This window comes from Aptenodytes forsteri, unplaced genomic scaffold, assembly GCF_000699145.1.
Source record: "Aptenodytes forsteri isolate BGI_AS27 unplaced genomic scaffold, ASM69914v1 Scaffold166, whole genome shotgun sequence".
NCBI lineage: Eukaryota > Metazoa > Chordata > Aves > Sphenisciformes > Spheniscidae > Aptenodytes > Aptenodytes forsteri.
The window spans coordinates 909001-934774 of NW_008796110.1; the positions used below are offsets into that span (position 1 = coordinate 909001).

The window sequence follows — 25774 nt, forward strand, 5'->3', positions numbered from 1 at the left end:
TGTCTAAAAATCAAAAAAATTATTACATTTCTCAAATTCAGATGTATATACTGATTTTGTTATCATCATGTATTCCCACAACTATATAATAACATTAATAACATTGGAATGTAAATAAAGCTACACTGCAAAAATACAACACAATGTCCTGAATTTACTATGGGCTTACATAAACCAACTTTGTTTCCTAATACAGATGAAAATTAGATGACCTGGAAAGAGAAAAGCATTTAAAAGGCAAGTTCTTAGAAACCAATTTCCCTAATACAAACTGCAATGCATATAATTTACCATTGTTTCACCAGACCACAGCTACAAGTGCAACTAAGTACTTGAAATACTTTGTTCCTTTGATTTTAGCAATAAAAAATATTAATTTTATCTGATTCAGTTTTCTGCTATGCCCACAATATTTTTCAATCATGGCTGCTTAAAGGAATAACACTAATGAGTGAATCAGAAGTTATCCTTACCTAAAGAGCTGTAGTGCATTTAGGATTCACGCCAGTAGAAAGAATACAGGCTGAAGCCCCTTGTCCTGCTCACTTGTTCTCAAAAGTGTGAAGGTGACCCCACCTGCCAATGAGCCTTGGTGGCACAAAGTAAGATTTAAATACTAAACCCTCCTCAGTGCAAGCAATCACAACAAGTGACAATAAACAGACCCAATTGCCTCTGTGGAGAACAATGTTATATCCAGTTATATGAAAAGCTCTCAGTTCTCCACCTCACTGTATATTAAAACCAATTCAGCCATGCTACTAATTGAAAATGCATTGCCAAAATCTTCTTGGATTATTTACCACAAGGTCTACTTCATACCGGTGATAATAATTTTTTTTTGGCTTTGGTTTGTTGGGGAGGGAGCGGGGAGGAGGAGATTCTCTTATACTCTATGACATCTCCATGAGTACAATTATGGCTTGGCTTTAAAGTCCTAGTGCATCATTATTAGGACAGACTGCATTTTAGAGAGAAGCAGATACTCTGATAGATACTAGATCTATGGATCAGATTATGAATAGAATAGATATTGAAGTATTGGGTCATGATACACACAAAAAATGGAGGTTAACACACAAGAGATGCTGCACACGAGGACACCAGCAGTTTCTAGAACAGAAAGTAACCCTTAACCATCTGGAAGGATTGAAATAAAAGCTCCTTCCCAACTATCACAATTTCAGCTGAGGTCAGCAGGGTAGGATCATAGAATCATAGAATAGTTTGGGTTGGAAGGGACCTTTAAAGGTCATCTAGTCCAACACCCCTGCCATGGGCAGGATTTCAGATTTTAGACTGTATTAACACCAGGACCAAACAAGAAATAAAAATAAGATGAGTCACAGAATATAGGAAAGCTGCTTCTCACCATGTTCTCCTTTCTCACCAAATCTAGGAAAAGTCTTTCCTTGAAAAGCATGGACCAGCAAATGACAGTGATATGGAGAAGTCTGGAAAGACTGGCAGAGTGGCAACTATCAACAAAGTGATGCTATGTAGCCCTCTAAAAATGGGAAGTCTAGAACAGGGTTTGAAAATGTTGTAAGCGGCAACAATGCTGGCTGTCCTGTGCTGTAGCGTCTCAATCCTTCAGTTGAACTGAGGGTGTGAAGCCACATTGTAAACTGAATAAGGAAACCAACGCAGCTTTAAAACTTCTTCAGAACAAGGAGTGATTTTGTGCAATTTGAGTGATTTGGGTTTTCTTAGGCAGATCAGTTTGAAGAATCACAGGTGTCCTGGTGGAACTCAGTGCAGTAGCAGACGGTATGGAGTAGGTTGAAGTTTTAATGATATGTTTTTTCCCTCCCATTTCAATCTTGAACTTCAGTGTTTATATAATGCAGATAAAATCATTCTGATTTTATGTAACTTTTTATATAAATCAGATGTTGGAAAGAAGCTAAAAATAAATACAAAAACTCCAAGATGAACCATATTGAAATAAATGAGACTCTTTCCATAGACTTCAATGGAAATGGGTAAATGAGCAGCAGAACATGATGAATAATTTAAACCAGGACTGCTGGCAAAGAGTACATATCCTCAGAACTGAGCCTGAGTGAGTCAAGGCCTCTGTCTAGAAAAACAAGATCCAGAGTAGTTGATATTAATCCTCATTATTTGTTAAACGGCGAGCCCGGGAACAACCAAGAACCAGCCACGATCCCTGCGCTGTCAATAGGGGCCAGTAGGAAAGACAGGCTACACCCTATACAGTGTAGAGGTAGAGGCAGGAAATATGGAGGTAGAAGGCACTCCATCAGAATCTCCCCTCTGGTGGCACTTCTGAAAACAAGCAATGTCGGGGCAACCTCTAGCAACTCAGCCCCTGCAGAAGCATTTGGCCTCTTGTAGCTGCTGGAAAGCAGAGCTGGTAATACAGGAACACATTTCCAAGTTCCTTCTGGATGCCCAAAGTCTGACAGCATAAAGCACGAAACCATGCAATACAAACCAGCAAATTATCCTATGCACGCAGTGTTTTAACACTCTTATTTTCCCTTTCCAGAACAGACAGGTGGTAAGAATCCCTACAAACTCTGGGTATCTGGATTTCAGCCTCCATGGTTCACAAAAAGCAGAGGAGAAAAGAACAGGGCTTATTTAAACCTCAACACTCTGCCCTTCGTTTGAGGAAATGTCCACTACCAAGCATCTATATAAAAGGTGTTTCTTGGATTAGGAGCTACTTCAGATTTTAGAAACAGAGTCAGCTAGGGGAAAATCATTCAAAAAAAAAAATTCAGCATCAGTTTTATATTTTTTCTCCAGAAAGAGTTTATCTTTACAGGACAGAAAAGAATAATTATAACCTGTTCACTAAAGAGGGTATAACTTTTGAGCAAATGAAACAAAAAGGTTAAGTAGGAAATAAATGTTAAAAAAAATACTCCAAGGAAAACTCCAGTATGCATTACATAAGGGTATTATATACTTGTAGACTTCTCCTGTCTTGAAAAAGGAAGTATGAAAAGCAATTTTTGCTTATATTTGATGGTAACAACTTGATATTAACAAAACACTATAAGAAAGTAATTGGCCAATACAAACTGTTTTCATGGGCATTTCTTTCTTCATTGCTTAAAGCTAGCAGGCATGGTTTTCCTTTCGCATGAATCTGATTCATCGTAACACATTCAGCTCTATCATTGTTATTTCACTCCTTGGCTGTTTTCCCTATAGAGGCAGAAAAACAGTTTACCGTGAAATATCTCATATTAGCATTAGACAGGTAACACCAGATAAGGGGGGCGGGAAAAATCCAAAACTCATCTTTTGAAGATACTTTATCTAAGATACTATTATTCATAAAATGGATGATACCAAGATTTTCTTCTGACTGTCAGTTTCTCCCTGAGGGACTTCCCACTCAGTGACAAACAAAAATACTTCGAACATTTGAAAAAACAGGAAATTATTATAAAACCAAATCAGTTGCCAGGGAAGCCTGACTAGTCCAGTTTCTGAAACTAATTTAGATTTTATTATTTTGATCTCATGGATTCTCTTCAGAAACACAAGACCCAGACCACAAAACATGCAATTTTTTATTTGAGAAACTCCTTTAACTCCAACTATAACTGACAGTGATCTACACACAAACCAACTGATTACGTGGCGAGTCTAAAGTTGTAATTTCTGGTACGGAACATGTACAAGTCTACTTTTTCAAACGGGAAATGGAGAAGAGAAGGGGCATATGACCAAGGCAAAACATAGGCAAGGGACGTGATGGGGAGGGACAAAGGAAGTACTAACAAAAGACAAACACTCTGTTGATCTACCTCCAATGAGGTAGAAGTCCAATTCTACCTCCAGTTGGTATGAAGTCATATCCAAGATCTTAGAGGGCCACTATGAGTTTGCAGTGTGCTAAGCTGCCTAACTAAATCAGCAGGAAACTATTCATGTTTTTTACCGATAAATTTTCTGCCAGTTTAATCAGATACCAGCCATGGCTAGCACAAGGGAAGAGGCCAGAGGAGACAACCCCTTTCACCACTGAGTTAGATCAGCTCATTCGCCTTGCAAAGTCTCCCCTTTCAGCTGCTGGAGACAAATGTTGGGAAAGATCTAAAAAACTCACATCAACTCAAAACTATCCATGCAGAACACACATGTACATATAAAAACACGTATGCACAATCCATTTGACATGGAGACATTTCTGAATACAGAGAGGTCTGTATTCTTCTGCTGTGGGGTAGGCAGTGTACCACTTCTCCAGATCTCTCATTCTAGTTGAGCAGCTAAGGTATCTTAAGCCCAGGTTCACAACAGGAGGTTAGGTCCAACGAAACTGCAGACATACTGCTTTTCTAACCATAACTAGGCACAGGTCTTAACAGAAAAACAGTAGATAGAAGCACCAAAGGTGAGACTTGATAAATTGGATCCTAACTGCAGTTTGCCTCCTCACCTGTCTGTTCTTATAAGGCAGGTTACTACTAAAAACAACAAAAAATATATACCAATAGTCAACTGTGTGTTCTTGTTCCTGGTGAGATGCTACAAGACATTTGCCTGCAGGAGCAGAGAGGATTAAAAAATGCTCTTCAAACTGCAGTTTTCCCCTTCTGCTATCCTTGCTTTTCCTGGCTAAATTGGTAGCTGAGGAAGGATTAATGCACCAGGTGCACACAATTTTATTTTTTTCATGAAGATGCTTCAGCCAGATTTGTTTTTTTTATTTTACCTAGGGCTATTTTTTTTTTCTTTTAAGCTAAGACCCTAACTCCTGGTATAAGCTAAGCAGTAGCCCATGGCATTAATTCTACTGAAACCCAGCAAGGCAGGAAAGGGCACTCTCCACCCGGTTCCAAGCAGAAACCCTTATAGCATGGCACACACCGTTATCTCACCAAGCTGACTTCAGAGAGGGCTATGATTTTTGTCCCTTGAACAGGCTTCCCAGCTGTGCTGTGGAAACGGATCATCTACCAGCACACCCTAATTAAAGCTACAAGCAATCAGGATTTACTGTGCGTCAAACACCAACACACAAAAGCACTTGGCAAAGAAGGGCTGACAGTAGCAGAGGCCACAGGGGGTGTTGCTTTGAATTACAAAAGCGTTTACCCACAGAGTGAGATCTGCAGTGAAGCTTTCTCTGCCTGAGAAAGGATTTTCATGTCAGCAGCCAGCCCTACATTAATTATGGGTTTAAAAGCCTGCCTCTTAGCTCCATGATTTTCTTTCTTGCATGGGATAAGAAAATTCAGCCTGCAGAGTGGTATCCATGGTGGGGCTCCTAGTTTACTAGCTGTGCAGGGAAAAGTCCTGGCACCTGGCAGATTGTGCAGTCCCTGCTGTGCTGAACAGGACAGGAAGGAAGCTGTGGCCAGGCAGGGAGCCCAGGGGTGTTCATCTTCACTGGAAAGCAGAATCTATGGCTGGTAGCCCTACGACAACCTCTTTTTTTATTCCCATCTATTCCTTCCCCATGTTAATCTAAGAAGACTAAAAAACCTCAGATACAGTCATGTATCTCAACCATTACTTCAAGGTCAATCCAAATTCTAACTTAATCAATCTGTTTAGCCTATTTAGTTTTCCTCTTTCTTTTTGATGAATGCTGTTTTCTTCACCTCTTATTAAAATACTCTAGTTCCCTGAAAGAAAGGTAAATATCCCGTATTATATCCCATCATTAGGTTTTTCCTAGCCACTCCTGACAGCAAAACAAAAATTAGTAGCTGTTTAAAAGGTTCTTACTGTTTGGAGGAGAGCACCTCAACCTATTTGACTCAAAAGGAGGTTAAAGACCCTCAGCGCCTTGTTAGTATAAGCGTTTTGAGGAAAGGAAATTCCTTCAGAATGTGCAACTTCCCGTTAATTTATTTTCCAACCAAGGTCAGTAATAGAAGTAATATCTACTTATATCTAACCTTCTGGATAATCAAAGCCAATAATCATTTGACAGAAAAGATACAGATGATCTTTTGAAGATACAGATTCAGTTAAACAAAGGCAAGTGTGTTACCACGTAAAAGAAAGCAAACCAGTAAGATACATTCACACTGTACTACGTATCTTTTCACTTTAGAGTGATTCATTAAGAACTTCTACACTATCGACAGTCTTTGTCCAGTTTCAATCCATGCATGAGATTTAGAAAGTTGTTTGGATGTTTATTTTTAGGTAGAACTGTCACTATTTCTTTGCGACTTTCAAAAAATAGTGTACAATCAAAAACTAACTTTTTCTACTTATAAAAATGGTAAGATTGTAGCAGATAAATAATAATGTATCTCCCTTGTTGAGAATGTTTAACACAAGTACCACCAGTAGAGGCATGAGATTTGGCAATATTTAAGGAAAGAGCATCCTCTGGTTGTTGATGTATTAGTCTGGATCAAAAACACACACTATTTCAGGTGAACGGACAGGTTGCTGTATACATGCTCTTAAGAAGCACTGCTCTAAACTTGAAAGAGTATTCTCTGTATTAAAATGCCGTAACAATTGTCAGCTTTCCCAAAACCAAAAGAAAACATGCTAGCATACCCGAAGGGCTCCGCACTGTACATACCTTTCTCTCTATTTCCCCTCCCCAAAAGCAAAGAGCAGCATGCTCTGACGTAATGATTTGGGTTATTTCAGATTAAAAAAGAATGAACTTCAAAGTCTAGAGCCTTTCAAAAAACAACAATAAAAACAGAAAAACAATAAAAAACCCACCACCTTGTCAGCAGCTATCTCCCTAGTTACACCAAAAAGCCTATTAACATGGAAATTCTTATAGTGTTCAAAATCTACACGATCATACACGTAATTCAGCTAGGAGGAAAAGGCAATCTGTATGGGGGATATCCCTTGTTTAAAGGCAGCTAGGTTCTGTAAGTTTTAAAGATAACTAGGAAAATAAATAAATGAAAAGTATTATACCTAAAAATACATTTTCATATGTGAAAAAACTCTTTTAGTATCAGTAGTATCTCCTGTTATTTGGCTGATTGTTTCTGTTTGTTGGGGGGTTTTTTGCTTTGGTTAGTAGATTTTGTGCCTGGCCACGCAGAAAAAGCCCCTTCCCCCTTTAACAGTCCAGAAATGGAAGCTTGATGGGAAAGAATATTCTGTTTTCACCTCTCCAATTAGAATGTCAATCCACATTCTTGAGTTTCCACATAATAAAGACTTTTATTTATATAAAAGCAATGAGATGCAAAATAACTTTACAACTCCTACAAAAGTGAAGTATAAGCAAAAATATCAATTATGACTTGTACTCATAACTTTACAAAAGCATTTATCAGTTACACTGACTGCATAACTGCAGTTATAACAACCTCTTGCAAATAAATGAAGCCTACTACATATTGTCATATTTTACTTTGCCATCAGCATAAATCCATGTGACTCATTACCTTTTTTCTAAAGGTATCTTCTAAAGCAACACCAGAATACAGTTACCAACAGAAAAGACAGATGTGTTAACAATATTATCAATATATTTCAAAATTATTAGAAAATACATTATTTACTGTGTTATTCCTTGGCTCCTACTGCTGTAACTATATTGCTGTTTATAAACTGAAAAGTTTTTAAGCCTTAATTCAAACAGTTGATTTACTGTATTGGATTGTACTGTGTTGGCTGCATTCGCAGAATCCAAACTACTGAGCCATCTGCACCACAACTGCTTTCCAGGCTTTGTCTTTGTCAAAATCCTTTAAGGTATTATTGGAAACCTAAAAGTAAACAAATTTCAAACAAATGGAAACATGGAACAATGCTTTGGTTAAAAACTGAAGTTCAAGCAAATAAATATCTGAGAGAATCTAGGAGAATGTAAACATTAATAGTTACAGTCTGAGCTATTAAAATATTCTATACATTGTAAATTGTATAGTTTTGTATATTGTCTAGTATACATTTATGATATAAACTATAATAGTGTAAATTGTATAATACTTGAGACATTTGGGTCAAAGAAACTTGGCCAAATTTCTATTTTAAACATGTTACTTAGGCCATTTTTTCAAGGTTTTTGCCAAAACGTGACTGAAAGTCCTAGCATCTAAATCTCTAAACCCAAAGCCAGAAGTAGCCCCCTACAGTGCAACTGAAGCAAAATTTACCTACATACATGCAAGCAAACTAAAGTCTTGCCTAAGGACACAGGCTTCTGAGAAGCCAAAGGGACCTACAACTTCACCTGTAACATTCATGTGTTTAATACTAAAAGGTAAGCAAAAAGGTGTTGCTTTTCTGGACAAAGTGTTCCTTTTAGCATTTAACTCGCACCTAATTTCTCAGTGACTCACAAACTAGGCATACTTATGCAAATAATCCCCAGAAGAGATCTGTTTAGCTGTGCCACGACCTATGCTCCGAAATGTGACTTGCAGCAGTGGAAGTGCTGCTGTGCTTCATCTTTTATACTGAACATAACTCTCAGGACACAGATCCAGAAAATAAGCAACCTACACCGAATGCCCTCAGCAGCCTGAGGGGACAAAAAATCCACAGCTTCCACTTTCCATTACCAGCTGTATAATGACTTGACTGAATTTCAGTCCCTGTTCCCAATGCTTTCTATCCAGTGCTGTTTCAATGCAGACGCTCGCTCTAGAGCAGGGACTGAATCCAGCACTCTCTCTTTCTAGTGCTGGGCCATGCAGTAAGCAATCCAGCATTAAGGATACAGCACTTTGCTCTGTACAGCAGAGGTGAGGAAGGTCTATGGGCTACAGTCCTGCGCTAGGAGATGTATGTAGTTAACCTATGCAGGCTGAAGAAAACTGGGTTCCCCCAGTCCCTGAAACAGCACTCTAACCCTGAATGACTATATGAAAAGTGGTAACAGTAATACTGGCACCACCATGCTCTAAAAAAAGTATGTTCCAAATCTGTATCTGAAAGGATAGTTTGAACGTGTAAATGCAGGAGAGAAATGGAGGGAAGTATCAATTCTGACCTCTACCACCAACTTTGGTAGTGTAGTGAGGACACAGAGAGACCTGGAATTCCAGGCACCCTGCTCTGTGCACTAGTTCATACTGTCCGGCACAGGTAGCCACTCATTCAGCTTGCCCGTTGTTGTTCCTACGCTCCAGGTTCTTAACTCTTCCCATTTCCAGTTTAGGGAATTTAAGAGAACTAACTCAGCTTAGTAAATTCACTCCCCCACAGCAGGCCTTGGAAAAGTACAACTATATCAAGTACTCTCATTCCATAGCCCAAAACTTCTGCTCGCACTGAAAGGGTTAAATCCGTTCCTTTCTTAATAGATGGCCATCTCATTATCAGAACATGGTCACGCAAGGCCCATCGTCTTTTCTGTAACTTCATTCTGACATATAAATAGCAATTATGGATGTGCATCCTGTGGAGTAGGACAGTAGGACTATCATTTTATCTTACTACAATGATGAACCTCATCTGCAATTGGGAGCCCCTACTACAAATAAGAACAAAAGGGGGCTTTAACCTTACAACTGTTTTTCTCTTAACAGGACTTGTCACAGATTTACAGATGTTGAGTCTGTCATGCCCCAGTTATCATTTAACCATCAAAATATTATCTCCTTATTACAAAATTCACCAGTGTATTAACATCTTTACAGTTTTACAGAGCAGCTTTTAATTGTGACCTGAATTAAGTAACACGAAACATTACAAAAAATATCTTTTTAAATACAGATTTTTAAATTTTATAATGGGTATAAACATGTACCTCTGTTGTTCTGTATTCCTGCTTTTTAACCTGTGATGCTGTCCATGACGAATCATGTAGCTTCATTTTTGTCTTGTAATTTACACACTGTATTACAGTTCCAATAGTAAGGCATGCCTGAATTAGCAGCATCAACATCAGAAGCAACAGGAGTACATCATAAGACTGCTGAAAATAGAGACATTAAATATGTTGTTAACTACTTGAATATTTTCTGCTGTTCCCACCCCTTGAGATTTGTATCTAGATTTCATTTTTTAACTCAAATTATAATTTACAGTTCATTTCAGCATGAAGCTTCAATTAAAATTTGAGTGCCTGAGTTTGCTCAAAGTAGAACAGATTGATAATTTTTAACAAAATGTTAATTTGCCAAATGATCTTTTCCTCTAGAAATAGAACAGAATTGAGGAAACCATCCCTAAAATATAGAGCCTCACTGCTGGTTCTGACCTGAGCAATGTCGCAGCTATGCCTCAGCCTGGCCCTGTGCCTTGTTGGCTCTGACCTCGCCCTGCTGACTTGAATTCCTGGCTGACCTTGGATCTGCCTCACTACTATGGACTTGTCTGGCAACCACTGAACTATTGGCTGAACCTGGTTACCACAGCCAGACCTGCCTTGTTTTTCTTTTTTTGGGTACTGTAGGACTGCATCCTTGCCAATGAGGTCACTGTTCTTGTCTGCTTTGCTGTCACCTTCAGTTCCATTGTTCACCCTCCTTTGCAGAGTAGCCCACTCTTGCTGCATCCAGACACAAAGTAGCATAAGAATGTAAGAAATGCTCTACAGGGTCACACCAACTGCCTAGACAGTGCAGTCTTCTGTCTCCAATATGTGTGACTGGAGAAGCTACTTAAAGAGAGCATGTAAGCCTTGGCCACTTCCTGAGGTCCAACAACACACTGTGCTCCGCCAGTATCAGAACAGGATCACACACTCAAAAACTGGTTTTCCAGGCCCAAAGATCTCAGTTTAATAGGTATTTTCCCTCTCTTCTTCTAAAATTACAAGACTACTTAAGGACTAGTGGGTACTAAGAGTCAAGACTCTTATTGACACTATTTTAATCCCCATAAATGGTTCTTTGAACATCATCATGGATTGCTAAACACTTTGACAGTGAAGTCCTAGAAAGCTCTTCAGCAATGCACTGGTAACACTTCATACTGAAATGCTTTAAGATTTGCAAACTTTTTTTCTTCTCTGCCCCAATCCAGGCTTTGAATGAATCCAGGTGTAAGCTTACAATCCCAACATGCCACCTGTTGGTAGACATCCTAAGAAACAGAAAAATGTATTCTTCAAGTAAATCTAGAATCTTTAATTTATATACTACAAATTTATAAAAACCTCAAGGAGTTCAGCATATTACGTATTATTTTTACTGATTCTTTAGAATAATATCCCATTGTTTTTAAACTATAATTCCAGGGTGGCAACAGATTTAACACACTTAAAATTATATCATTAGTCAAATAAGAGGTTTTGAATAATTTCTGTAACATTTTATTCAATCTTTATAATGCAGTACCTTGTCTTCTTATATTTCCTAATTAATTCTTGTGTTGTAATTTTTCAATTGCATAAAAGTACGTACTTTAACAGCAGGTGGATAATTTTTAAAGATGTCAATAACTTGCATGATACTGAAGGATAAGTATGCAGAAGCTGTGAACAACAATGGAGAGATAACACTGCTAATGGCAATCAGGACCTCAACCTAAAAAATAAGATAATAAATGTTAAATAAGAATAAAAACAAGTTAACACTTTGGTTTGTGAGGTGTATCTCCTTGAATTAAGCATAACAGAAGTATGTAAAAGTCTGTAAGATTACACATATGAGACATACAGTAAAAGCCATCCACATTGCATGGAGATACAGAAGCAAGTTTTGAATAAATTAAGTTTCCTAGCCAAAACACTGTTGTTTTGCAATTCATTTTCCATTTAATATGGATGATGGCATTTTTGTTTGATTTTAAAAGTGCCTTTCATATGCAGATAGAGGAAGCAATACCCAGTTTAGAGAGCCAGTATAAAAGTATCATTTATTCTTCAGTTTGTATGAAATAATGAGAATTAACAGCAGATATTGCAGACTTACAACCTAAAATAGCTACGCAAATAAGTTTGAGTGCTTTGAGGCAAATTTATTTCAATACAATAGCAGCCGAGTTTTCATTCAAATGTCATCCTACAGGATGAAATTCTGACTTCAGTTGTGGTTATGCATCATTACCGATTTAAATATGGTTGCATGACTATAACTTAGAACAGATGTTTTAAGAAGGCTTAACTACACATGTGGGACAGTCAAGGAATAAATGCACTCTACTGAATATTCTTAGTCTTTGTTGCTAGTCATGCAGATGAGGAATTTGTTTAAAATAGGTTCTAGGTCCAGTGCAGCCTGCACACCTAATTTTCTTCTTTCAGAAACCACAGCTCATAATGAAAGGAGAACAGAACAGAAAGGACCTCAGCTCAGAGGCATGAAAGCAGTTCTGGGTGTACCATATGAGGTATGTCATTTTCCTATAGTAATATCCACTCCCAAGGAACCAGTACAAAAAAAGCCAACAAACAGTCCTTTGAATTCTCTTCTAGAATTGATGGAATTAAGTCTCCAAAGGACCTACTGGATTTCTTTTCAGGAATATCAGCTTACACTTATGCTACATATTTCTGTCACATTTTGTAGAAGTAACTAAAAACAAATGAGCAAATATGAGTAGTGCCCACTATCACAGGCAGGCTTTCTTAGCATTATTCCACTCTAATAAGAAAATCCAAGAATTTTACACACTTACCAGACATTTACTTGGATATTCAGCAGCTACATGACTTGCAATAGCACTTGGAAAGCACTAAGCAAAAAAGTGTAACAAAATAAATATTTACCTACTTGAAAACTACACCAATTACAATTGAGTTACACTGATTCCCACTAGTCACAGATCACATCCTAAATTTCCTGAAAAGGTAAAACTGTATAGACTTATTATGACAGTATTAGGAATCAATTAGTCAAATGGAGATAAAACTAATCTTCATTTAACTTGCATTTAATGAGTTTCATGTATTAAACCTACACATACTGAAATATGATTATCCTCAAAACTTGACACTTCTACATAAAAACCTAATGAACCCTACTGAACTTTGTGAATTCTGAATGCTGAAAAACTTGTTTATGATCTTTTTCCACTTCATGCTGAGGGATTTTCCAGACATAGTAGCCATATATAAGTCTAATGTTCATTGTCTTCTTTCTCAACTCATTCAATTCGTGGCAAGCAGGGTCGCACAGCATCCTTTATGAATCCACTGCTCCTAGGTACAGGCTGTTATTAGTGACAAGGGTTACCAATCACAGTCTCAGGCAAGACAGTTAAGGCTGACAGGCTAAAGATGATGTTCTAAGGATTCCACCACGCTGAAACTAAACTCAACTTTTTATTTTGTAGCCTGAAATATTCTAAAACCTAGGACTTGTTTGACAAAACACTTCACTTGAATACCCTTATTTTATTACTCATTTTCATTTTACTGAGCTGAGGACTGAAAATGTATCAGAACATTTTATAAGAACCAAAGTATTGTAAATCAAAACAGAACAAGCATATTGCATAAATATATTAAGTATATTAATTTATTTGCTAAGCACTAATTTATTTGCTAAGCAGCAATTGCCAATGAGTATTAGGGCCAAATAAATATTCCAGTAAGGAGGGGAAAAATGAAAAAAAAAAAAAAAAAAAATCAAAGAAATTGTTTTAAAAGAGTGCACTAAACTCAACTTTTTATTTTGTAGCCTGAAATATTCTAAAACCTAGGACTTGTTTGACAAAACACTTCACTTGAATACCCTTATTTTATTACTCATTTTCATTTTACTGAGCTGAGGACTGAAAATGTATCAGAACATTTTATAAGAACCAAAGTATTGTAAATCAAAACAGAACAAGCATATTGCATAAATATATTAAGTATATTAATTTATTTGCTAAGCACTAATTTATTTGCTAAGCAGCAATTTGCCAATGAGATTAGGGCCAAATAAATATTCCAGTAAGGAGGGGAAAAATGAAAAAAAAAAAAATAAAATATCAAAGACATTGTTTTAAAAGAGTGCCTTCATTTTGCACTACTTACAGCAACTAAGATCCAAAAGAATGTTACTGAAAGATAGGGACCTGAAACTAGAACATCCACATTCAAAGCAATTATCCCACCAAATACTGATGAAATTCCAATAATCACCTCGATTACCTAAAACAAAGAGCACACAAATTATTAACAGCGCATTTGAACACCAAATTTCCTATTTGCATATAGAAAGGAACTCACTGGAAGGAAAAAAATGCATTTATGCTATTAGTGATGCATGAAGTCAATGTTTTTCAGATCTAAAATCTGGCAAAACTCCAGCTGGCTTAAGTGAAAACAAGATCATCTTCATTATACATATTTATGCTCTCATTTATTAGCTCCACTGAACAACAGTTCAGTTTACACTATTTATCCTTAAGTAGTCGCCTTCCTATTATACATGGCAGTTATCATTTATCTTGCAATATTCTAAAAGGAAACATTTTAAGATATATCTCTCATTTCTGTCTTTATTCTTTCAGCTCTTACCCACACTGATCTCTTCCTGGCTTTAAAGAAGCTTAGCACTTAGAAAGATGAAAGAACAAATCGATTTAATGAAAGAAAACAATACTTTTCTTACTGAGTATGACTTCAGAATTCGAGTAGGAAAGCTGACATTGCTCAAAACGATGGTACTGTCATATGCAGTATTCTAGAGGGGAATAAAAAAATCATGATCGAAAAAATACACAAAGCAATACATTTCTTTCTAATATCCTGTACAACCTGTTACAGATCCTAACAGTGGCATGCAATGTCTGGTTGGCCCATCAGAGGTGAGAGTGACACACCACAGTGTTCGCCCATGTCAGACCACATCAATCACATTAAAAACAAATGAGGTAGTCCCAGATTAGCTGTTATACAACCACTGTTCAACAGTGAAATATGGTCATCTTGTCTCCCCTTTCCACCTTCAAAATATATACTTTCTTCCCGAGCCTTCAGATTTTACTGATGTGGATAAACAGTAACTGAAGGAGGACAGTACACTACACGACTTTCATCTAGCAAGCAATACTTCCACTGGAAGACAAAACGGCACAGCACTTTTACTTCACTGTTACCTAAAAGAAGTACTGTTGTAGAAAAACAAGGGTGGAGTTTGGGAGAGCGTTTGTGGCTAAAGAAAATTTTATCTATAGCCTCAAATCTCAAAGCCAATATTCATTGTCCAGATACCACCAAACTGGCATACATGACGAATACATTCTCCACCTCAGGCTTCAAAAAGGCATTGCTTGCATACATGCAAGTCACAGTATTCTGTTTCGTATGTCATTAAGTTTTGTTCTACAAAGCAGAAATAAAACATTTGCTGAGCCTGTTCATAAGATGTTCAAACAACCCTGTGCTGTATAATTGCAACAGGTCATGTTGCAGAGGGCCCATTGCACTCTTAAAGATAGAAGAGTGCAACTGTTTAGTACAGTACTTTTATTTACTGTTCAAATCTAGTTTTACCATGTAATATGAAGTTATACACTGGAGTCACCAGTAACTTGTCAACATATGTAATACAGGAAAAATCTAGTATTTTTTAACACCAAAAAAACCCCACATTTTTAACCCTTAAGGGTACCTACTTTCCTTCTCGTACAGCACTCTTCAGTAGACCTAGCTGAAATGATCACAGTAGTTGCCATGAAGATTTCCAGCAGAATAAGTAGAATCAAGTTGAAATTTATCTGTCAGTAAAATCCCAGACATTAATTAGTGTCCATAATTACATCTTCCATATTAAAATTAAAGGAGGGGGCAGGATCTAGCAGGACCCAGCAGTCCATCTATTTTCTGTGACATTTAGACATATCTTAATTAGATACTTTGTTAACCTTTTTCTTGGTTCTTGATGAATTTCTAGGACTAGACTAGATCCAGCTGTCTGCATAATACTTAGAATGCCTAACCTAAGAAAGAAACATTTATTTCATTTATGGGAATATTCTGCCTGAAGATTTTATCACTGTCTTTCAGCAAAGCAGTTAATGACAAGGGGGTGATTGCTGGGTACGTTTGCATTTTGCAGGACCTCCCATGTGAAACCAGAACAATGCAGCAAATCATGGAAAATTCACAGGAACAGAAAGAGGACAAACAAAAGCAAGCCTAACTAGCCCAGGGGCTAAGGCAATCCACTGTAGGGGGAAGGAGGGCCACAGGCTCACAACCCCTATGCTGCAATCCAAATGGTGCAATACAATGTCTAATGCTGAATGAAAACACAATCCAAAGAACTGGGCCAAGAATCCTAGCTCTGTGCTCTACCTAGTGCTAGTAGAGCATTGATGAACACTCTTCATGGTTTCATAACTCTTGCAGGTCTAACAGACTATGTTATTGTGCAAAAACATGGATGCTGCCATTCCTCCTGCCATTGCTCATCTTCAAGAGACAAATAAGTGTAATACTTAACATTTCTCTTCATTTCCTTATTATCTCATGAAAAGAGGTAGATACCTACTCTACATGGGCTGAATCATTTTCTAGAGGCACGCAAGTTAGGCAGAGTGGATCTCCCTCTCTTGTCTTCAAAAGCACCATGTTTTTCCACTGGCAGACCACAAAAACATTTGGTGGTTAGGTCCACTGGGCAAAGCACCAGAAGTTTAGGGAGAACTGACTCCATTCAGAACCTATACAATTACAGCAAACCATTGTTCAATGACTTAGAACAGAATTATATTGTTCCCTCATGTCAGACCTGCTTTGCAGATGATCACATCCCAGTTTTTCTCTGACATGTATCTGGCAGCACACATTTTTTGAAAAAGATCGTAAGTGGCAGATTTAAGAGGGTTTTTTGGGCACTGAAATTCATCCTTCTCAGGAAATCATAATTGGAACTATGTGCCTTGCAGTATACAACAGACTGTACAGTTGTGCTAGAGCCACAAACAGCAATAAATGTCATAGTGGTAAGCTTCTAGGGAAAGTGCTAGCATGAAGAATAAAGACATTATTTGGCAAAAGAAGAGGTGTCAAACATGTGGCCTGCAGAACAATTTAATCCAGCCTGTAAATTCCCATGATTTGGACGTGTTTTGACACGTAGTGCTGGTACTGACGTGGGCTGGCAAGGCCACGCTATACAGTGCGGTGCCAAGTAGACGTACAAGTTTGAGTCCAGAAGCACTATAACCACATTGATGGACTAGCTCACTTAGTGCTAGCTGTAAGAAGTAAATAACAGAAATTGAAGAAGTAACAGTAAATAAATTAGATTTTTTAATTTTATCTTTCCAGTGGTTTTTTTCTGATGTAACATGTCTAGAATATCAGATAGAGCCTTCCACTCATAAAATTAATTCAACACCCCTAGACCAAAGTAAAAATATCTCATCTCCAGTTTTGGAGTTTGCGTGGTTTTGTTATTTTTATTTTTTAAACAGAAATACAGCTAAAGCTAGAAGTAAGTACCTTTTTATATGATCTGTAATAATGGGAAATTCAATGTTAGATTTCTAAGCACTAAAGAAAATTACCTCTACAACTACCACTATACATAAAATCTACCACCAGAGAACCACGTAAGCTGTGTCCCTAATCCTCTTCCATGACTAAGGAACATGCAAGTGCAACTGGGTAGAAAATAGTAGATTAGCACAACCTTAATCCAATTTGCTCTGAACCTGCACCAGGTATTAAAAATGTGGTTCACTGAAACTGTATGAAAGGGCTGAATTAGTTTCAAGATTAAATAATTTAAAGTTCAATATAGTTGCTTAAATGCATACTTTTAACACAATATAAGATATCCTACAGATGTTTCAAGACATCTGCACAGGTCTGACAAATAATGACAGAGGACCTAAAGGAGACTGAAGCCGTCTTGGACCAGCAGCTGGAGCGAGGCAGGACAAGCCAGCACATACCTAATGGAGACACATGCTTACAGTTAGGCAACCGAATCAAGCACCTACACTCCAGTATCTGTGTCCACCCACATTGCCTAGGCTTCCACTACTGTCATTGGAGACCTATTCTATAGAGACACAAGAGGGAGCCCCAAAAGCTACTGGGCCAACCAGTCGCCAGAGGTGGGGTTCAATTATACTGGCTGCTAGTGCCATTTGAAATACTCAAGCATACTGAACGTGCCTGCATGAATGGGATGTGTGACACAGGACTGATGGGAGACTCTCACCCATCCAGAGTAGAAGCAGCAGTCAGGCAGAATATCTCACAGCACATTTAAAATAAGAGATGTCTAAGTTCAGGCCCCAGAATCCTGTCTTAGCCATCTACACTGAGGCAAACAAGATTGTATTGCAGGGTCTCAGTGACTGGATCATCTCAACTATAATGGAGGTACAGACACTCGACTCACAAGGAGACAATAAATGTATGTATGCAATTTGGAGTTAATCTGAATCCTGTTCAAGATGTGAACCCTTTCAGTTGCAGTGGCCAGCATGCGCGAGGTTCCAGTTATTTTTGTCCATCAGGCTTCTTACTCTGAGAGCTGGGAAAGAACAGCGTGGCAGCAGTGGCAGTTTGCATCTTTTACACATCACATCCTTCATGTTGATAGTATACTAACTACAGAACTGCACACTACTGGAGTGGTGTCACACAGTCACAGTCTAGGACATGCCTTGTATCTTGCATTCATTTACCTATCTGAAGTAATTTTGTAGAGTTATCCATCAACACAAGTAACACTAATGAAGAATTACCCAGGTCCTTTATAAGGGGGGGGGAGGGAGTTAAATATGAATTGTCTTAATTTGATAAACTTATCCTTTTTATGAATCTTACTGCTTTTAAATTACTGTCAGTGATTTCACATCAGACCTAGTATTATTTTCTTTTGCAGTTTCCTATGGAGATGGAAAATAAATATGATGAAGAACAGTTAAAGAGATGGTATTCTACATTTTCTTTGTACCACATGGGTAATGGAAAACAGCTGGCAGTGAGCTGCCAGTGAGACTGTCTCACTGAAACAGTATCCTTCAAAGAGGAGAGCAAGTCAGCACCGTGAATAACTCTTAAGACAAAAAGGTTCAAAAAAGCTTCAGAGGCAGCTTTGCACACACAGTTATCCTGACTTATCTTTATTCAGTGATCAACGACATAGTACGAACATGCAATAGGCAAGTGAAAAGAATTAAAACCACATAACCAAGGATGTCTTGTGGATATTATTGTACATAACTAACATTTGGCAAAGACAGAATTTGCCTTGTTATAAATTTAATGTTTGTCACTTATACTTTTCCAGTCTAATATAATCTCTTTTTTCAAATGGTTTGATCTGCCTTGAAAACACAAAAGCTGTTAATATTTAATAATAGAAAATGCAATTTTTTATGCAATCTAAAAACTACTCACTTCAAAAGTATAAAACTAAAGTTAAGCTCTTACACACAGGGCCAGCTCAAAGCTTCTCAAGAGCATAAGCAAAATTAATTTTGTCACACTGGGGCTCATGACAAAATAACTAACTATTGTGGTGGCAAAATGAGTCCCTTGGGCACACCTTTGCTGGGCAGGCATAGCCCTCCACTGTCGCAACAGCGCTGTGATCCAGTCTAGCAGGGGAAGGGAATGCAAAGGGACTGGTAGTCTCCAGTCACACTTCTCTGCTGTTTTCTCTCAGAATGCTTAGACTGGTTTCTAATGTTTGAACTCTCTACCAAGAAAGGAAGGGAAAAGGGAAAAGGCAGTACCCCTGTGTCTGGTATATAATCCATTCAGCCCCAACAGCCTAAGACACTTGAGGGGGCAAATGCAAGATGGAACTGCTACACTAGCAATAAGCTAGCAAAGGCTGCGTAAAGAATTGACTGGTGTAAACTGCCCTGAAATACACACAGAACCCAGGGGGCCATGACGTTGTCCCATCAAACACAGGGCAAAACTGCCCACATCTAAAGCCAGTACTGCTTGAATTCAAGTGATCTGACTGTCCAGAGTGCTACATCTCCATAGCTCCGATTGACTGCAGTACTCCATCTCTCCGAAAATCAGGCCAGCTGCACAGAAATGTGAAGCTAGACTTAGTTACCCAATTTAAAAAGCAGGTTTGTAAGTATTAGCCTAATATACTGCACTTTCTAAGGGGAAGTAAACATAGTTAATTTAAAAGTTCAACATCTGTGAAATCTGGAGCTAACCAGATGTTATTAAAATAGCATAGGTAACTCCAAAGCAAACTCTAGTCTCTGCACTATTTTCTATTAGAAAAGTCTTTTGTTACTAACGCTAATTCAGATCTGCTATATTATTATAGGGAGCCATTATTACTGATGAGCTCTTAATATCACAACAGCTGATATGGTAGTGGGAGAAGAACCGAACAATAGCACATGAGCACATTAACCTTCATATGAAATGCTATTGCTATGTTATTTACTCATACATGTAATATTCTTATGTAGTATAGAGGTCTCAGAACATTTTACCATAACAAAAAAACCAAAACCACCCTATAGTTCTACTGTTTGGCTCAGACTACCAAAGACAGATGTTAAAAGGTTGTGACTCAAAATCAGTGAACTTTTCCCAGCATGAAACATGAATGCTTCAAATGACCTAACTGCTGCATTCTCTTTGTTGATGATGTGTAAGAAAAATGTTCATGAAAAGTTTCTTTCCTGGTGGCCTCACAAGCAAAACTATCCATTAAAGAAGATCCTAGAAGTAGCATATTCTGCACTGTTTGGGACACCTTCTCATTTCAGTACAATTCAACCCTCAAAACTGGCTAATCTACAGATGATCTACTAATTCATTTTCAATTTTCTCTTCTGACCCCGCTCTTTCGAAAAAAAAACCAAACTTGCTACAGTCAACAGAAAAATAGTCAGTCAGTTGATCAAACTGGATCACATTTGAAGATCTAATTCATGTTTTTGAACTTTTAATACAAGCCAGGAAAGTCACTTCCATATTAATCTCCTCTAAGTTAGCTGTAACATGCATCTTTCAGCCATGCAAGTTTTCATCTCTAACGTCAATTGTCCAGTCTTGTCTTACTCAGAAAAGTAGTTACTGCTAGATGATCTCTCCTCACAGACTAAGTAGGAATATTGGAGTATTGACAACAATGTAATTACATGTGATCTTCACCCACCCACCCCCCTTTTTTTAAACAAAGATAAATGTATCATTAATTAGTAATTATTTTAGTAACTTACATTTATAGCTGATGGATTGAGGACAAGTTTGCATCCAAACCAAATTAAACATGTTGTTGTAACAGCAAACGTAGAGACAAACAGAATCTGAAAATTGGGAATCTGAAAAACAGTTTCAGAATGGGTTTCTCTCTCATTTTAACCACAGGAAAAAAAAAAGATATAATTGGTAATAAAATCTTATACTTACCACATTAATTTTATTCCTTGCTATAGCAAAGCTCACAACTGCTGAAGGAATACACTGGGAAAATTAAGAGAGAAGACTAGTGGGATATTCTGCACAAATAATTTTATATATATTTGTATACATGTATTTTATTTGGTCTGAATTTATATTTCAGTTAACTGAGACAAACAGAAGATCAGAAACTCTGAGGAAAGTCTGTCACTCTTGTCTGAGCTCATTAATTACAATCAGTATCTGAGGATTACAAGAGGTTTAAATATGCCTTCCATATCCCTCAGTTTCGACTAGCTACCCAGCACAATGTGATGAGTAAAGGAAAGAAAGAAAGTCTTTCATGAGGCATTTCATGCCTTTGTTAGTTTAAATTAACTCTGGAAGGCCTGAGATCCTTGAGCAGGAAAAGAAAAACACTGCTACTCCCAAACTGGGCCTCCACATTCTTTTAAACAGACAAAGTCATGGTTGTGTAAGCTAAAATTTGGCCAGTCTCAACACAGTTCTGAAGAACTTTGTAAAACCTGATCTGTTGAGCCAAATTACACTTTAAGAATTGTGCCTGAGATCTCCACCATGTTCATGAGGAACTGTGTTTCTATACTTAAGGGCAGAGCTAAATGGAAAAATCATTCACTAAGTGAAAAGTTTCACAAAGTAATTTCTCTACCCCTTAGCTGTTCCCCACCACAATAGATATGGTACCATTACAGATCCAACACTATTTTACACAAATACATAATGCTACAACATACTAATAAGCAAAATAAAAATATATTCAACTAAAATTATTTAAAATGTTTCCATGTTAAATAATGAATCATGTAACAAATGCTGCATTTCTTTACTAATTATCTTTTCACACATATGAACACTGATGGCTTAACAATGGAACCACTATAACTAGATTAATATCTACATTTAAAATTCTTGACAGCACTTCCTTAACACCTAAATGACCTGTATTTAACATAATTAAAACATCGTTTTATGTCCTGGATGCCCCAGAGTCTCTAGAACACTACATGACTATGTTTGGGCAACTGAAGCCTACTACTAGTCAAGATGGTTAAAAAAGTCTAGAGTGCAATTCAGCTCATGCTAAACTAGACACTTAGCGGTCAGTTGGCTATACAGCTCTCTAGGCTCTTCCAGCTATGTTGACTCCATTATCTGGAGTAGGAGCTGTAACACCTTGCTCACATACAGACACCCAAATGTACACATCTTTACCCACAGCAAGCCATTCAAACCCAACGTGGTAACCTCTGCATCTACCAGATCTTTGGAAATTCTCAATAAATACAAAGTTCAAAGAGACAAGATTTGGGGCAGAAAAAGAGACATCTCAGTAACTAACATTCATGTTGCAGAGAATAACACACCAGTGAAAATAGTAACTTCAAAAACTGCTTCGACTTTATTCTAACACCTCTAGCAGAAACATAAGAGACAACTCATTCACAGAACAACTCCTGTGACTTGTTTGTTTAAAGTAGAGCATTAGTCTTGCACCCAACTTAAAATAAATCTGCAAGTCAAGTTGCGAAAATAACAAAAACAGAACAGAATCCTGCCGTGAACAAAGCAAGTACGTCAGACTCATCTTATGCACATACATCTAAAGTATAGATTAAGCATATATATAATACAGTAAAAAAAAAAAAGAGTCCCTAACAATATAGTAAAAAATACTGGACTTTGGAAAATGTCAGACATCTTTAATGCATATTTTACTAATAAAATAATAATATTCAAGAGAACTTTAGTCTGCTTCAGTACTTGGATATTATGGCAAAATAAACTGAAAAAGTAATACTTTGAAATACAATCTGAAATACATTCTGATAGCATTTAGCCAGGAAATTCCCCAAATACATAACAATGAAAATTTTCTTAAAATCAAGCACAGAAAAACTGTTCATGCAGATAACTACTGCATGCCAGTGGTGAGCTGGTTAACAAAAATGGTAGCACAAACCTTGTCTTTATGACAACCGTTATTCCCTTAACCATGGGATGAAAACCCATTTAATGAACTGTTAAATAGAATTAGATCTTCCATGAAGAAAGTTAGTAGTAGAAAGACAGACAGAATAAAAAGACAATAAACCCACAAAAAATATTTACTGTTGATTTTGCTGTCAAACAGCCACAGCAAATAATTAAGAATGCTTACTGAACCTGCTGCACAACGTAAATAATCCATTTCAGATGGAAAAATATTTCCTAGATATAGTGAAAATCCAGAAGTAATAAGGAGGCAAGTCTGCAAAGCAACAAATAAGATAAATTAACATGAATAAAACTATTTTTAAAAAAGCAACTAGTCAGATAGAAATCAGTAATTCCTTTCAAATTAAGCTACTGATGAAGATTTAATAATGCAGTCTTTGTGTGAATAATTTTGAAGAAAAATATCAAAACATGCTGAGTTCTGAAGATGTTTTGCTGGTTACCAAGACTTAATACTGAACAATATAATCATGTTTGAATCAAGCATTGTGCCCTGACTTGGCAAATACCTAATAAAACGCTCAAAAGGTAATTGCAGTGTTTAGTGGTAAAAATCCTTCAGGAACGTCAACCAAGCCTCTACTTTGCATTCTCTGCTTGGCTCCACCAACATTCATCATGCATATGGGCAGCTGGGCAATTACCAACTGGCACACAGTAACAAAAATAATATTAGGATACACTGATGAAGATTTTTCCACCTATATTCCGGCCTCCCTCAAAACTCTCTTCCTGCTTTGGTCCAGTGACACACCCATAAATGTTCAACTCCTCCTGTTCCCTTGCTAACTATTCCGTTGATTTCATAATTATCAGAGTTATACTCTCAGCAATAAATGATTGTACTAACATTTTTTCTTTTTGCTTGTCGTTCCTCTGAGTAGGCATTTCTTTGAAGGGGCTGGGGAACACGAGAGACAGAACGGCCCTTCTGTTTTATTTGGGCATTTTTTTCATGTTACAAAATTATGGGGGTCTTTAAAAAGTCCTTGTCAAAAAATGACAGAAAATAAGGATAGCATATGTGTGTGTATAAGCACACAGACAGAGAATTCTGGCAGACTGGAAGAACAGTATTTATAGAACACAACTTGAAATTGTGCTTGAAGCATATTGAATTGTTCCCACACAAGAACAGCCCATACTAGCAGCCACTTTGATGTCACTCTATGGTTTGCAACTGCTTCCTGAGGTAGACGGTTCTGTTCACTATGACTTCTGTTGCTCAGCATACAGACTTTCCTTTCTGGACACTGTCTTTCAGAAGCGTTGAGAGAGATTAACCATTATAATACTTGCGAGAAAAATCTAATTGGAATTTATTGGATTAGTTTATTAATAAAATTGCATTTTCATTTATCCATAAAATTCATCCTTCTTGTTAATATGACTTCAGCAAATGATCATTAAACATTAGTATCTCCAATCATTCACAACAACTCAGTAAAAAGGAAAAATCTAATTAAAGACAGTTGTCCTCTTTGACAATTAAGTTTGAGAAAATTTAATGCAAAGAAAGCCAGCTCTTCTTTTGCTCTCTCTTTATGTAACAGTACATCTGAAAGGAAATCCAAGTTTTGCAGTTTGTCAGAAAGGAAAAAATGTTCAGCTGTTTCCATGAAAATAAGGCAATACTTTTATTCACTGTGCAAAAACAAGTAATTACCGTATTAACAGTGAAACATTTTTAGCTTTTAATAAAAATCACTCTTCAAAACATACAAGCTGACAGAAAAAGAAAAGATCAAATTCTAATTGCTATAATGAACTTTAATTAACTTGGCGCAGAACATGAAGAAGCATATGATGTACATGCAAAATCAGTGTCCTATGATTCTAGCAGTGACACAAAAATTCAAATCACTGTGACGTTCATGTAAGAAACGCAAGTATATACCTCACTACGTGAAGATTCTACCAAATAACTACATGACTATTGAACCCTGAAAGATGAATGTGGCAATTAAGTACCCTATATATTTTTAATGCCAAACTGTTATCATGGCAAGTGAAGTACTTTTAAAAGTTAAAAATATGTTAAAAGAATGCATATGATCAGGATACTTCACATCCTTTACCAAAAGGCACTGCTTATACATACATATGGATTGATATTTACCACTATCACACTTATTCTCTGTTTATGCTATATGATTAGTATTAAAGATAAAAATCAGCTTTCATATAGCATCTTTGATTAGTGCAGAATTATCCAAAGAATACCATTAGTCAATTAAGTGTTACATTCTAAATTTACTAAATATGTTTCTTTCTGTAGAAATATTTATATTCAATACTACAGTGATGAAATTCTGAGTCCCCAGATGATGTGAAACAGAACAGATTACTGGGCACTGAGACCTCACCTACATTTTTAAATTTTGTATCATTTGAAGTACTTACTCCCATCAGCAAAGAAAAGATCCATGTTCTGTAACTAAAGCAAGGATGCAGCCTCTTTGATAGCTGAAGGTCACTGGATTTGATATCTGGTATATAATTTCCATTCTCTTGTTTTCCCCGCTCCAAAGTTGGCATCCTGTCATAGCTAAATTCTTCTCTGTAACCTTCTTCCCTGGTCAT

General features: G+C 37.1%; 1 protein-coding gene across 1 annotated transcript; it reads right to left on the reverse strand.

Moving 5' to 3' along the window:
* Window positions 1-7121: 7121 nt before the first annotated feature.
* Window positions 7122-25774, reverse strand: MLC1 (megalencephalic leukoencephalopathy with subcortical cysts 1). Its single transcript, XM_019474051.1, has 11 exons — window positions 25595-25774; window positions 23355-23444; window positions 21182-21235; window positions 20992-21093; window positions 15433-15534; window positions 14427-14498; window positions 13847-13963; window positions 12502-12558; window positions 11286-11408; window positions 9686-9853; window positions 7122-7697 (listed from the first exon to the last, which is right to left on the reverse strand). The coding sequence occupies exons 1-11, from the start codon at window positions 25772-25774 to the stop codon at window positions 7623-7625; spliced, it is 1140 nt and encodes a 379-aa protein (XP_019329596.1). The 3' UTR covers window positions 7122-7622.